This window comes from Paralichthys olivaceus, chromosome 6, assembly GCF_024713975.1.
Source record: "Paralichthys olivaceus isolate ysfri-2021 chromosome 6, ASM2471397v2, whole genome shotgun sequence".
Lineage (NCBI taxonomy): Eukaryota > Metazoa > Chordata > Actinopteri > Pleuronectiformes > Paralichthyidae > Paralichthys > Paralichthys olivaceus.
In genome coordinates this window covers 3,596,196-3,610,041 of record NC_091098.1, presented here as the reverse complement: position 1 = coordinate 3,610,041, position 13,846 = coordinate 3,596,196, and the positions used below count along the sequence as shown (strand labels likewise).

General features: G+C 38.1%; 1 protein-coding gene across 6 annotated transcripts; it reads left to right on the top strand.

Moving 5' to 3' along the window:
• The first annotated feature begins 1,927 nt into the window (after positions 1-1,927).
• Positions 1,928-12,776, top strand: LOC109646135 (tumor necrosis factor receptor superfamily member 14-like). Of its 6 annotated transcripts, none has more exons than XM_069526857.1 (12): positions 1,928-2,121; positions 2,228-2,463; positions 3,041-3,121; positions 7,084-7,219; positions 8,569-8,662; positions 8,852-8,974; positions 9,323-9,478; positions 10,604-10,691; positions 10,798-10,970; positions 11,078-11,099; positions 11,221-11,281; positions 11,420-12,776. In XM_069526857.1, the coding sequence occupies exons 4-11, from the start codon at positions 7,178-7,180 to the stop codon at positions 11,234-11,236; spliced, it is 714 nt and encodes a 237-aa protein (XP_069382958.1). In that variant the 5' UTR covers positions 1,928-2,121; positions 2,228-2,463; positions 3,041-3,121; positions 7,084-7,177; the 3' UTR covers positions 11,237-11,281; positions 11,420-12,776. The 6 variants fall into 6 exon arrangements, with proteins under 6 accessions (XP_069382958.1, XP_069382955.1, XP_069382959.1 ...); XM_069526854.1 differs by having other exon boundaries at positions 11,378-12,776; XM_069526858.1 differs by having other exon boundaries at positions 2,209-2,463.
• Positions 12,777-13,846: the final 1,070 nt, after the last annotated feature.

The following is a 13,846-nucleotide window of genomic DNA, read 5'->3' as shown; positions in this document are numbered from 1 at the left end:
GTGTTAGACCACATTAGAGAGCGTGGGGGGGGGATGACAACACTGTTACCTCAGCATATCAACATTTGATTTATTGTCAACATGGCTCTTTAGGCCAGGGAACCCATCTTGTCATCCCCAGCTGCTGTATTTGTCCCTCTGAAGGCTTCATACAGTACCACAAGTATTCACAAACCTGCATATAGATGTATAAGGATATAATTAGGGTTATTACTATTACTTCTGTTGTATCTTTTTAATTTGATTGTAATGGATATATTCACATTTCCCATTATAAATATTTGTTCAAATATAACAAGTTAACACTGTAATGAAAAGTGTAATAATAAAAGGGACATTAAACAGATTTATTTTGAATATATATGTTATATACATAAAGTGATTTTTTATACAGGTTGGTGTTCCTGAAAGGCATCATGATTCAGCTTTGCTTTTCAAGGATGAATGGTGACCTCCCGTCTGGATCAGTCCTGTTGAAAACAGTTACAATACTTATTAATATAATATTTAACATTTAGATCTAGTTTTACAAAAGCTATGCTAATATGGGTATGACTTACAAGGTTTGAATTCCACAAGAATGATGTCAAAACTAATAAAGAGTGCATGCGTATTAATAAAAATGCATTTTTTAATTAAATAAATATTTGTATAGTCTTCTGAAGCTGAAATCCCAGTTTTCAACCATTCAATATCTGATATACATGTAAACAACTTTGAACATTGACTGTGCATGTGAGTGATCAATTTCAGATGCAAGCTGTGAAAACAAACAAATAAAATAATACTAAAGCATTTCAAACTTTGTTTTAATAGATATGGTAAAATGGCAGTCAGAGAATCAATATTAAAATCGGTCTATGCATTGACTGTGTTCCAGTGCAAACTCCATTGCTACATACAGCCTGATCTGAAAAAGGGTTTTCTTTCATTTGAGTTGATGAACACCTAGAAAATCTTTTGGCTCTGTAATGTTTATGTGACTTGTACGTTTAAATTCTACAATCAAATATTTTTGAAGTGCTGTTACTACAAAATGCTGTGTGTTATTTAATCTGCTACTTGGAGTTTGTTAGTAATTATGAATCTTCATTTTGATAAGTAATTTTTATCATACACAGAGCACAGACATCTTTGGAAGCAGGTGCTCAAGCCAAAAAAAAAAAAGGGCAGCCATCGCCAAAATTATTCATAAAATTAAGAAAAAACACAGTCGGATATATTAAAACTCATATTTTTAATTTTTTAAATAAATAAATAACAGGCAAAAAATAATCATAAAAATATTCTCAGTTAAAACTTATCAAAACTCTGCTCTGAATAAATGAAATAAAAATAAAGCATCCAACATATTCTATAAAATACATCTATTTAAGGAGGAGGTGAGGGGAGCAGGATCGTTCAGCTTCTTCACAGGAGCATCCTCCTTGGTGCCATCTCTTGGAAGATTCTTATGACCTCTGGTTTATTTGTATGTCTTGCTCAATGGCAGGAGGAGAAGGTCAGAGAGTCTTTCTTCCCCACAGAGACTCCTGAGCCTGTTCTTTATGATCTACACTGTGAGATCTATTAACCTGGTCAGTATCTCTCTGTTTGTCTGCCTCTCTCGCTCTCTGGCTTCCACTCCCTTTACATCTGATCATCATCAACATCAGATGAAGTCTGGAGAGCCTTTTGGTAATTGGTCCACCTCACCATGCTTGTCATGTGGACCTCTGTGACAGAGTGCTGCTTGATTTTTTCAAGAGCACTATTCCACTTTCTGATCCCTTTTCTCCACTCCTTTCTGCTTTTATATCTTCAGGTAGAAAAAGCAGACAACTGACACAATGCATTGAATCAGCACATCAGCACATCACAGCACATCACAGCACATCACAGCACATCACAGCACATCACAGCACATCACAATGTGGTTTCCTGCAGGAAACCACATTGTGATGTGCTGCTTTTTGCGGGCGAGGAGGAAGGAGGAGGTTGGAGCAGAATTCTCACAAGAACTCAAATAAATGCCATCAGTGGCAAAACACTGTTGGGCTCCAGCAGAAAGGGCACTTTTCTCATCCAGAACAAAGGGCAGGTGCTTGAGCACCACTAGGGGTCTATCTGTGCACATGCCTGGTAAGATGAATGTTATGATGCAGAAAATAAGAACATCTTGTATCTTTCAATTAAATTGTTTAACACATTTTTATGTTCATGTAAAAGCGATTTTAATTTAAAACAGCGCTCGCTCCGTGTGGATCTCGCCGGGCATCGCGCACTCTGCACCAGTGGAGCCCCTGCACTCCGCCTGACTCTCTGGCCAGAGCGACATGGAAAGAGGAAGACGCAAGGAAAGAGAGAAAGAGAGAGTGAAAGAGAGAGAGAGAAGCCTGAGACACGGTGAACTTGACGAGACATCTGGAACTGGGATCTCTGGAACTCTGGAAAACTCATTTAATATCATCAGATACTTTGCGGGTGAGTGGAGAGGAGCGCTCGCTCCGTGTGGATCTCGCCGGGCATCGCGCACCGTGGCTCGGCCTATGGAGCTTTTTTTCCTTCTTACCGGCGGAGCAGTTGAGATAGACATGTGCTATTTTATTGCGGGCATTGAGTTTGACATGTCTGGGTTAAAGGCATTGTCCATGAGGCAGCCACAACTCACACTGATACTTCCTCATCACACTCTCCTTCTAACCACAGACTGTATATAAAGAGGTTATAACTCTGTCTCTCCTACCCCTTAGCTCCACCCACTGCCGAACCTGCAGCCAATCATAGACAGTCCCTGCGCACGCGCACAGACTGTAACTACAGCTAAAGACCAGAGCCATGTGTTCAGGAGGATGATTCATATTCATAAGTTTGCTCGGAGCTCGTTTTCTACCTGATCACACTGGGAAAGAGACTTTTGTGTTTTAACAACGTTTCGCTTGTGAATTATTGATCCGAAGTTCGAATCTGTGAATATGTTTCCAACTTCCCTCAGCGGCTGTGTGGCGTCGAGAGATCTTTTTCCATGAAGTAAATAAGTTTCACCATTTTTCTTATCCAGCTCCGAGGACACTCACTTTGAAACCGAGAGCTCACTGCCTGTAGACGGAACATGGGAGTTCGTCTGATCGTGTTAACGACGGTAAGCTGAGTGAATTTCTATAGAACCTCTGAATGTTGCATATTACAGAGCAGGAGTGAACCAGTAGATTGTTGTGATGTCGCTGATAAATCGACACCGTGAGTTTGTGGAGATGAAACAATAAGTTGTTCGCTGTGTACTGGTGTTATCAACAAAGTGTCACTGTCAGAGAACTACTGCAAACATGGTCTGAGTCTGAGTTGTGTAAAACCTTCAGGTTTGGATGAGGAAGTGTGGAATCTGAATCATCTGAAAAACTAAAATCACATCAGGATTTAGGTGAAAACTCGCTCCTCCACTCTCTGCAGTAATCCTGTGATCAGTTATCATGTCAGAAAAACCACCATCTGCTCACATATGATACCAACTCTTAGCTGTGTGACCGTGGTGTGTTGTGTATTTGTCCAGAGCTCAGTTTCAGTATCTTGAAACAGTCAAAGACACATAGAGGTCACTTCCTATTTCAAATCAACAGGATCTCACTGAACTGTACACTGTAACAAATTGCTGTATATTTACGGTGGATTACAACAGTTTCCTACTGTATTTTATAATAATTGTAAAATACTGTTAACTATTCATCCCTCACATGTAAATTAACAGTTAAATCAGTAATTTAACAATACCAGTAGATAACTGTAATTTAACAGCATAAAACAGTATTTGTAATGAATTGCTGTAAATTTACGGTGGATTACAACAGTATCTTACTGTATTTTAAAATAACTGTAAAATACTGTTAAATATTCATGCTAACATGTAAATTAACAGTTAATGCTCAGTTAAATGACAGTTACAGTTGAACTAGAGTTACAATTACAGTTAAACTTTAATTTAACAGCATAAAACAGTATTTTCTGTCAAGCAGTGGAAACACCCCTTCTTAAGTCCAGTCATTATCCATCAGCATCTTACTGATGATTGCAGTCCTATGTTTCTATTTTCATGATAGCACTTCTTTACTGATCAAACTCCTCAAACTCCTCATTTTTGAGTGACAATATACTAACTGGCTATTCCCGAACTCGACTTTGGAGAGCACAGCTCCGTCATATCATTCGAGAAGTCCATGTGGAGTTCATCAGAGCAGGTAAAGTAAAGTTATGCTTATCTCCTGAAATTGGTAGTGTCCAGTGTTGCTTTGTCTGCATGATTATTGAACTGTTGACATTTCAGATGTTTTATTAGGTCTGTTTCATTAGTTCAGGTTGCCTGGCTAAGTGTAAGCTAGCTCTGTAGCTAGCTTGAGCTCAATTAGCTGTAGGTGTTGCTGACCTTCATAAAGTTTTTTTTTAATCGTAAAATGCATGTCATTAAGATCTCAGAGATTGTTACATTATTAAAGTTAATCACGAATTTTGTGAAGATATAACTAACTTGTGTTAACTTGTGGTATATAGAGCTGACTGTGCAAACACAAACAGGAAGGAATGGAGGATTTTCTGAAGGGGGTGAGTGACGACCTAAAGTGTCTCACCAAATGCAGAAGTAAGGTGTGTCTGTTCCTGCCAGGAGCAACATTCAAAACATCACACACGTTTTATTATGTACTCCATTGTAGTAATGTCTGTCTTTCTCAGTGAAATTGAAGAAGGAAAAAAATCAGCTTCCTTAACTTTGCTTAATCATTTCATCATATAGGCAAGTCTGCACATTTAAACTGCATGATATTGTCATATTAGCCAAGTATTGCTGTGTTATGCAAACATACAGTAGCCTACTTTGTTTTTCTTAAGTGCCAGAAGTTATTCTTTTATCACACTAAAGCTGAAAATACATTTTTTTTGTCAAAGACAGACATTTAACTAAAGCAATATAGCAATATATATATATATATATATGACAAAGATGTCGGATGTCTGATATCTTGCCTCTCTCTCTCTATCTCTAGTTAGTTTAGGGAGGTAACCCTCTCTAAACTAACTACCCTCTCTCTTTTCTGTCTCTTGCTTTTCTCTTCTTTGAACTTTTCGTCCTGTCTTTAACCATTTTCTGCAAGAAGTTGTGTTGCTAATTGTATTCATTTATTTTTTTACAGGCACTTGTCATTGGTGACTGAGGAGACTCTTTCTTTCCCCCCCTTTTCTCTCTCCACTCCCACTGTTATAGTTCACATGCAGAAGACTTGTTTTCAAGCTAGACTGTTCAGTTACACTGTTCTAGATGGTACTTTAATGCACTGTTACACTGTTCTAGATGGTACTTTAATGCACTGTTACACTGTTCTAGATGGTACTTTAATGCACTGTTACACTGTTCTAGATGGTACTTTAATGCACTGTTACACTGTTCTAGATGGTACTTTAATGCAGTGTTACACTGTTCTAGATGGTACTTTAATTCAGCGTCTGAGGTTATGCTCTTGAGTTCAGTAATTCTGTCACTAATGATTGAATTGGAGACAGTTTCTTCCAAATATGGTAATGCAATACCTTGTCATTATTCTCAATGTTACTAATCTTACAAAGTCTGCTGTACAAATGAGCACTTTGTAATAAACTACAGCAATGTTATGGAATGTATATTTTCTTGTGTTCTATACCAGGGTTCTCAAACTTATTACTTAAAGGTCTGCATCTGATTTTATTCAAGGTCAGAGGTTAGGAATGATTGGCAAAAACAACAAAATGTAATCACTTCATTTATGATTATGTCTCTTCATTGAGCCAGCATGCATAGAAACCCTATGTTAGATAGAAACTGAGGCAGACACAGCTCAGACAGTTTGGTAGAAGTTATTAAGTGAAATAAGTTATTAAGTGAAATAAAATATCAGCTGAATAAGATTAAAGTGAGAGCTCTATACTATCGGTTCTGGGAAACGGTGTTAAAGTTAATGCTCTGCTCTGTGAGTTCTGGTTCTTGAAAACAGAAAGAGTAAGCGCTCCTTGTACTGTCCACTCTTTGCTACTCTCCTCCTATGTATCCTCCGCTAGCTTAACTTGCTACTCTTCTTCATTTGAGCACAGACAGATGAACAGTGATGAATGCATGTTGTTGCTGAATGTGTTTCTGATCCGCTCTAAGCACTAGAAGGCTAAACATTATTAAAATACAAGGAAAGTCAAGCTTTGTGTTTATTGTAGGACTTCTGGATGTTGACTGGCTGTCGGGATGAATGTGGTAACCTAGGGCTGGGTATTTAAAAGGCCCTGCATACTTTGGTTTTAAATGGGTGAGGATTTATAATGTGCAAAAATAGCAGATTTTATAACACACTGGCATCTACTGTAAAATGACCATAACCCACAGTTCTCCTACTTTCATGTACTGTAATCCAAAATACGGTAATATACTGTTAGATAAATTACGGTAGATGTGCTGTAAAATAACAACAACACCCACCGTTATTCTACGGTCATATACTGTAATCCAAAATATGGTAATATACTGTTAAAATAAATAACAGTAGTTGCACTGTACAGTGAAATTCTTTACAGTGTAGGAAACGCCTTGTTATGAGCCCACTAATCGAAGTGCTGCCTGTTACTTGCGCTCCTGAAACTCAACCACTTTATCTATACTTATTTTTTAAATTTCCCTACGGGAATTAATTAAGTATTCCTGATTCTGAAATCAACAGGATCTCACTGAACTGTAGGAAACGTGGGCTTTGAAAGGGAACAGAACTAAGACCTGAACTTTGAGCAGAGCAATGGGCTGTAGAAGGTTTAATGATGAATGTTATCACTCACTGAAAGTCAAAGACACACAGACCTGATCAGACTAGCAGCAGGAATGTTGCCAGGTCACCTTCTGGCCTGTGTGGTGTGAACGGCTGAGTAGTGGCAGCTGACCATAAAATGAATTTATTATTTTTTTGGGTGGGGGGGGTAAACAAACTGAAGCCAGTCAACAAAAACAACACAACACACAATGTGCCAATCCTGTTGCCTTCTTTGAAAATGTCGCCTCATTGACTGTGGCAACTGCAGCTGAGTCTTCTTTGTCTTTGTCTCCAGATGTGTTTCTCCTCTTTGGATTAAAACCTCACCTCAACCCAGATCTCAGTGATGGTGACTTCAGCTCAAGAAAACTACCAACCTGCCGTTCAAGATGAATTTGAGAAGTAAACATTTGGAAGCTGCATCTTTGTTGGTAAAGTTGTCACACAATAAATAAATACATAAATAAATGAAGACATATTCTGCAAACAAATAAGAAATAAATAAATAAGAGTTTGTAATTAAACAGGACATAAATAATTAAATGTCTTGAATTTATTTCCTTATTTATTTATTTATGTATTTCCGTGTCGATATGCTAATGGAAACACACACACACACACACACATTTTCTCTCACTCCTGGTATTTCACTTGATGCCTGATACGATGATGATTTTAAAAATAAATGTCACTCACGTTCACCATATGAAAAGTGATTTGTTCAGTTCATCGTTGATGAAAAATATGAACAGTGTTCATGCACAACACAGGCTGTTTGCCTTAAACCTGCTTAAGTAGCTAAGTTTTACATATTGTATTTTATCTACTAGTGGTTTAGAAATGTCAGTTTTTATGAGGCATTGCAAATGAGGTTAGGTCATTAGCTAACCATGTAGAGAACCATGCACCCAAGGACTAGCTTCTGTTGCTCGTTTGCTAACTACACTACAGTGAAGATTCACGAGGAAAACATTGCTTCTGTCTGGATCGCTCAGTTGACCAATCCTGCTCCAGACTGAGGTTAGGACCTCCTACCTCATTAACATATGGCCAAAGAAATATGGAAATAAATCAATGTGGAAATAAATAAAAGTATTTTTCCTCCTCCATACTCCTCTTCACCTGCAGTTCTGCTTCTTCTTTCCTCTCTCTGTCACTCATAAGCTGTTTTGTAGACATGTCCTGTGGAGGAGCTCCAGAGAATTGGGGGCCGGACTTTCTCCACAGTTTTCCTTTCACACATGCACAACACAGCAGGAGATTCTCGCTCAGACAAGTTCACAACAGCAACAAACACATTTTACCTTCTGCAGAATTGATCAGTGTTAGCAGAATTCTGACAGGCTGCACTTTCAGTAATATTTCCTCAAAGTTGTAAATCAAAGAAACAATAAATAGAAAAATCTTAACTGGTGGAGCTCCACCTTAACAGATGCAGACTACTCAGCTATTAACTTGAGGAGGAGTATTTGGGCTGGATACTGTTAATTAACAATCTGACTCCAGAAACAATCAAGCCAGTGTTGAGTCTGTTTAAACAGATGAGCAGGTCTCTGGGGTTCTCATCCATTGTTTTTCTAAAATAAACCCATATACATCCATCTTTCATTGAATGAACTTACAAAGATCTGAATACTAACTCAAATGTTGTCACAAATATATGACAAAAAACAGAAACTGGAAAGAAGAAACATTTGGTCATTTAAGTGTCCAGTCGTCTCCTCTCCTCTCTCTGTTCATGACAATGTTAACATGTTTAAACTTTTGCTCTGTCCTTCAGATACTTTTGATCAAAGTCTTCCGTGTGAATAGTCTGACTTGTCCTTCAACTGAGTATCAGATAGGGGATGAATGCTGTCCTCTCTGTCCACCTGGTAAGATCCTGAACGAGAAGAATAAGATGGAATGGGTTGTTTTATGTTTTGGCTTCTTTTGTTGTAATAAGAATGAAACTGCAGCGCATGTTACGATGACTCGCATATAACGTGAGTTTAACTCTCAAGATGATTTGTCTTTGTTCAACAGAAACATTTCATGCAATTCAATTGTTTTCTTTTCAACAGGAAATCGTGTTAAAACACACTGCAGGTTCAGGAGCACTTCCTGTCTGCCCTGTGAGAAGGACACCTTCATGAATCTTCCCACTGGACGTAGAATGTGTTTTCCCTGCACGACCTGTGGTCCAGGTAGATTTCTGTCTTTACATTTGCTGTAGGTTTAAAATCACTAAGTCCAACAGTGTATGAGCTGAGACTGAGATGGAACTGAGCTTTTCTGATGGTTTTTACATCGTCACTGTGATTGTCTGAGTTTCACAAACCACAAGTCACAAGATGTGCACATCATCTCCTTTGCTCTGTAGTTTCTATCAGTGAGACTTGCATTAATGGTAGAAGTGAAAGTTCTTACAAAAGTCAGTTGTTCACTCCATATCTGCTTGTTCCTGCCACCAGCAGATCAGTCCACTGTGTTGTTTATACAGCAGTTTGTATCTTCATATGTTCCCTCCATATGTAACCTCTATGTGTCCACAGATTCTGGTCTGAAGATATACACTTCATGCACAGCAACAACAGATTCACTTTGTGAACCTCTGGAAGGATTCTACTGTGTAGACCGCACAAGGAACAACTGTGCAGCAGCAAAGAAACACACACAATGTAAACCAGGGCAGTTCATCAAACAGAGAGGTGCGTTTTCCAATTCTGACTTTAAGATTGAAGTTTTCTCAGCTGTAAAAAAAGAACACAGAGCAGGTTATTTCAGTCATCCAGTCAATTGTGAAGCATTTGGATGATATGTGGCAAATTGTTCATTTCATGCTTCACACATGACATCTGTATTATGAATGATCAAACGTTCAGTCAGAATCACTGCCAGATCATTTTGATGATTTCATGATTTTAATTTCACCACATTGGACTGAGAGAGTCTGATTATCTGATCTCCGTCATGGCAACAGAAGTCAGAGAATCACTTCCTGTTTAGCAATTTGTTTTCAAAGTAAAACATTTGTTGCTGCAATGCCCTATAGTGAACAGATCTTTTATTTTGAAAAGTTGTGTATATATATATATATATATATGGTTTGTCTGAGGTTTATAAACCACACACTTAGACTGTTTATAAAAAGTTCTGCACACAAACAATAAAAAGTGACAGTATATTGTAGAACAGTTTGAAGAGGACTCACTCACTAAAAACAAAACTAATCAAAATCCAATCTTCCTGTGCAACTGTGATAATAATTTATAAGAGAAATAATAATAATAATGTGGCTGAGTGGCAGCCTGTCACATTCTACAAGAAGTGGACAGTTGTGATAAACAGCCTAATATATTCAGTGTTATTTCAAAGTTGTATTCGTATTTTTATTCTGACTACATTGTGTCCATGCACTGCTGCTTTCACTGTGCTGCTGCGTCGACTGAACTTCCTCCATGGAGGATCATTAAAGGTGCATCTCATCTGACCTTGTCTTTTCTTTATGCAACACAAAAAATATAAAAACAAATAATGAATATAGTCATAAAAGACTGTTGCAGTGATCCAGGTGTGATGAGAGAAAATAATGTCAAATAGTTTCTTTGAAATTCTGTCAATGTTCCTTAGTTAATAGAAATATGTTTGTAAGTTTAGTGACATGCTGCTCTACATTTCATCACATCTCACATCAAAAGGAGGGAATTTGAACAAGGAAATGTTTGCTGATCAAAAACCTCAATAATCAGACAGGTCTCATGTCAAATACCACTTTGCTCTATAATCCTAATATGACGTGTACAATAGTAAGTGTATAGTTTGTGTTTGTACAGGAACAGCCCTCACAGACTCTGAATGCTCTGACTGCAGTGATGGAACATTTTCTGATGGGACCCGTACATCTTGTCAAGCACACACACAGTAAGTGAAGAGTCACACCACACGTGGACGTGCCTGGTTTCTTACACCTGCAGTGAATCTGTGGTGTCTCTCACGGTCCTGTGAAAATGTCCCCCTGTCGTTCCAGATGTGAATCACTAACCCTTCAGCTGAAGCGACCAGGAACAACTTCAACTGATGCTGAATGTGAATATACCAGTTTAAAAGTCCCAGTGGGAATCATCACTTCAGTGGTTTTGGTTTTTTTTGTTTTATCTGCCATCGCCTTCGTTTTCTGGAAGAGGAAAATATGTCATTCAGGTACGAAGTGTGTGTGATCAAAGAAAATGTTCTCATGGATGATAAGAATCCATCAAGTCATGATGTCATCGAGTTAGAGGTTCTTCATCTGTTTCTTTCTGTAACAGGAAAAAAAGAAATTCCACAGAGGTACGTTTGTTCTCTCTTTTTCACAGTGTATGTTCTGACTCTGTGTATATGTTCAGTGCTTGATGACAATACTTGGTTGATGAAGGTCATTTGATTATTTTATTTAATATTTCACTAAAAGGGAAACACAGCTGTAGGAGAAGCTGTGAATATGATGGAGAGAACATAATGAACAGCAGCAGGTGAGACAGCAGCATGCTCTACATTGAAATATTCATTAATTGAGGACTGTATAGACACTTTCAGACATGACCCCTGGAGGTACATTGTTTTTGCAGGGTACAGAAAAAACCACTGCTCTGTTTCACATCACTTCACAGATGTCACTGCACCCAAACTACAGTGAGCTGGGAATATGAAACTTGGAGCATGTTTATTAAAACTGCCTGAATCTCCTGCTGACAGTGAGTGAGCTGCACGTGCCTCAACACTCAGACTTCATGATCCTCTGTGGAGAGATAACTCACAGCTGGATCTGGAATATCATTTCTAAGTGCTGGCACAGTGGCATGATGGGACAAATGGCCACCCTCAGTGCATGAACTGAGATTATTCTCTTCATATTTTATTTTCTTCACAACAGACACTTGTATCTTGGAAGGACAAGGGTTAAATAGCATATTTACCATGTAAGTATGTTTCACTGTGAGGTATCAGCACAGTGGTGTGATGTTGGAGTTGTCAGTGTTTATGAAGCTGTACAGATCTTAATGCTTGGTTATGTTGAAGCATTCTTTGGACTTTTATTGTGAAAATACATAAGGAATAGCTAAGTGTTGTATATTTAACTTTCTAAATGTGTGTTTGAGTGAAGATTCTGGGTTTTACCTCTAAACATCTGTTTGAAACACAGATGTCTTTTCTAAACAGAAGAGTGTAACACTGGGGGACATTCAGTGCAGATGGACAAAATAGAGTAGATGTAGTACCAGAGTCTGGTTCGTAGTAGTATCTGTTACTAAGCAACCAAAGGCAGAATACACATTCTGCTTCCTGTTTATACTTACAGTGTATGTAACTGGTCTTGCATGTTAAATGTTTTCAGGGGCTCTTTTAAACTCCAAATGTTTTTGGACCATTTTGCTACAGTTTCTGGGCTGAAATATTTAAATTGAAGTTCACCTGCACTGTCAGATATAGGTGAGTTAACTAGTTCAAGTTTAAAGTAAAGCAACTTGGTTAACTGATCATTATATGATTGTATTAAGCTCTATGACACCATTAGATCATTATACTGAAGCAGGTATGTAAGCTGCAAGTGAAGCTGCAGTAAAATACATTATAAACAGTCATGTATAGAGCGATGTAAGATATATTATGAGAGCTTTTGAAAATTTCAGACATTTGAAATAACTAGATTTCTTTTTCAGAAGCAAAACATTTTCAAAACCATTGGTTTAGTTTTTAACAATGTGATTTAACAGCCTGTTATATTGCCTATCAAAGAAATGTCCATAAATCCAGATGTTTGTGTTTCATAAATTTGGTTAAAACCTTCACTGAGTTGAATGAATGGATTTACAGTGATCTGGAAAGACAGAGAACATGGTGGAGGAGCAGGTTGTTTGTCTTTTGTTGATAGAAACAAAGTTGTCCATTACAGTTGGAGATTTCAAGCTATGCATAACAGAACATGACAGTTACCAGTATGTTCATTAAATGGGATAAAACAATAAACCTTGTAAAACACTTATTATGCATCTTGACACTGCAAGTATTAGCAGGACAAGAACATGAATTCCACAAATATAATCTGTAACCAGTGATACTGAAATACAAACAGAGAAATATGAAAGACTCATATTAGGAGTTTTTTCTACTTGTTTAAATGGTGGAACATCTAGCTGGTCAGACTTGATGGTCCTGGTAAAAATAAAAGTGCCTTTTTCAGACAAATCTCTTTAAATCTATTATTTAACAACACAATGGCGAAATACATCGTCCTTTAAACACTGTCATAATTAGAACTATGGTTTCTGAGGTATTGTGTGTGAAGCACCGACAGTGAGAGCCATGTCATTTGCTTGCATGGAAGACCAAGAAGTGACATGCATGGAGTAAACACATCCAATAACTCATCCGTATTTCTAACACAGTGAAATAAAGCGGAGGATTAGGGTCTGCTCAGATACTGACTGTTTTATACACAGTAACCTCAAAAGGCTTAAGTGATTAAATCCTACAATTGTATACCTGCCCTGGGACAAGTGAGCATGTACATACAAAGTAAGCAGATCCACATTTTTGAAGTGAAACAATGCAAAAATTGGGAAAACGTGATAGAAAAGGTCAGAGGTCGTCTCTTGAAATGGACCTGTTTTTTTTTTTTAAACATCCTACAAACACAGAGTGCTTATAATTAACAATCTTGTGTCTTCTGCTCTGTGGCATCGGTTGGCCTGTGTTGACCCCCCAGCCTCTCTGTTGTCACAAATCCAGAGGGTTTTAGTTGATTGTGTTTGGGACAAGCTGCACTGGATACCACAGAGTGTCCTGTTCCTTCATAAGGAGGAGCGTGGACAGGGGCTGATTCACCTGGCCAGCAGAGGTGCAGCTTTTCATCTCCGGTTTGTTCAGAGGTTGCTGACTGGACCAGCTGACCTGGCATGGCGACCTCTGTCCTGCTGCATCCTGAGACGTGTTGGTGGTTTGGGACTGGACTTAACCTTGTTTTTTATGGACCTAAGAAGCTGAACACCTTTTCTCTGCCAGACTTTAATCGGAACCTTTTTTCAGTGTGGTCTTTG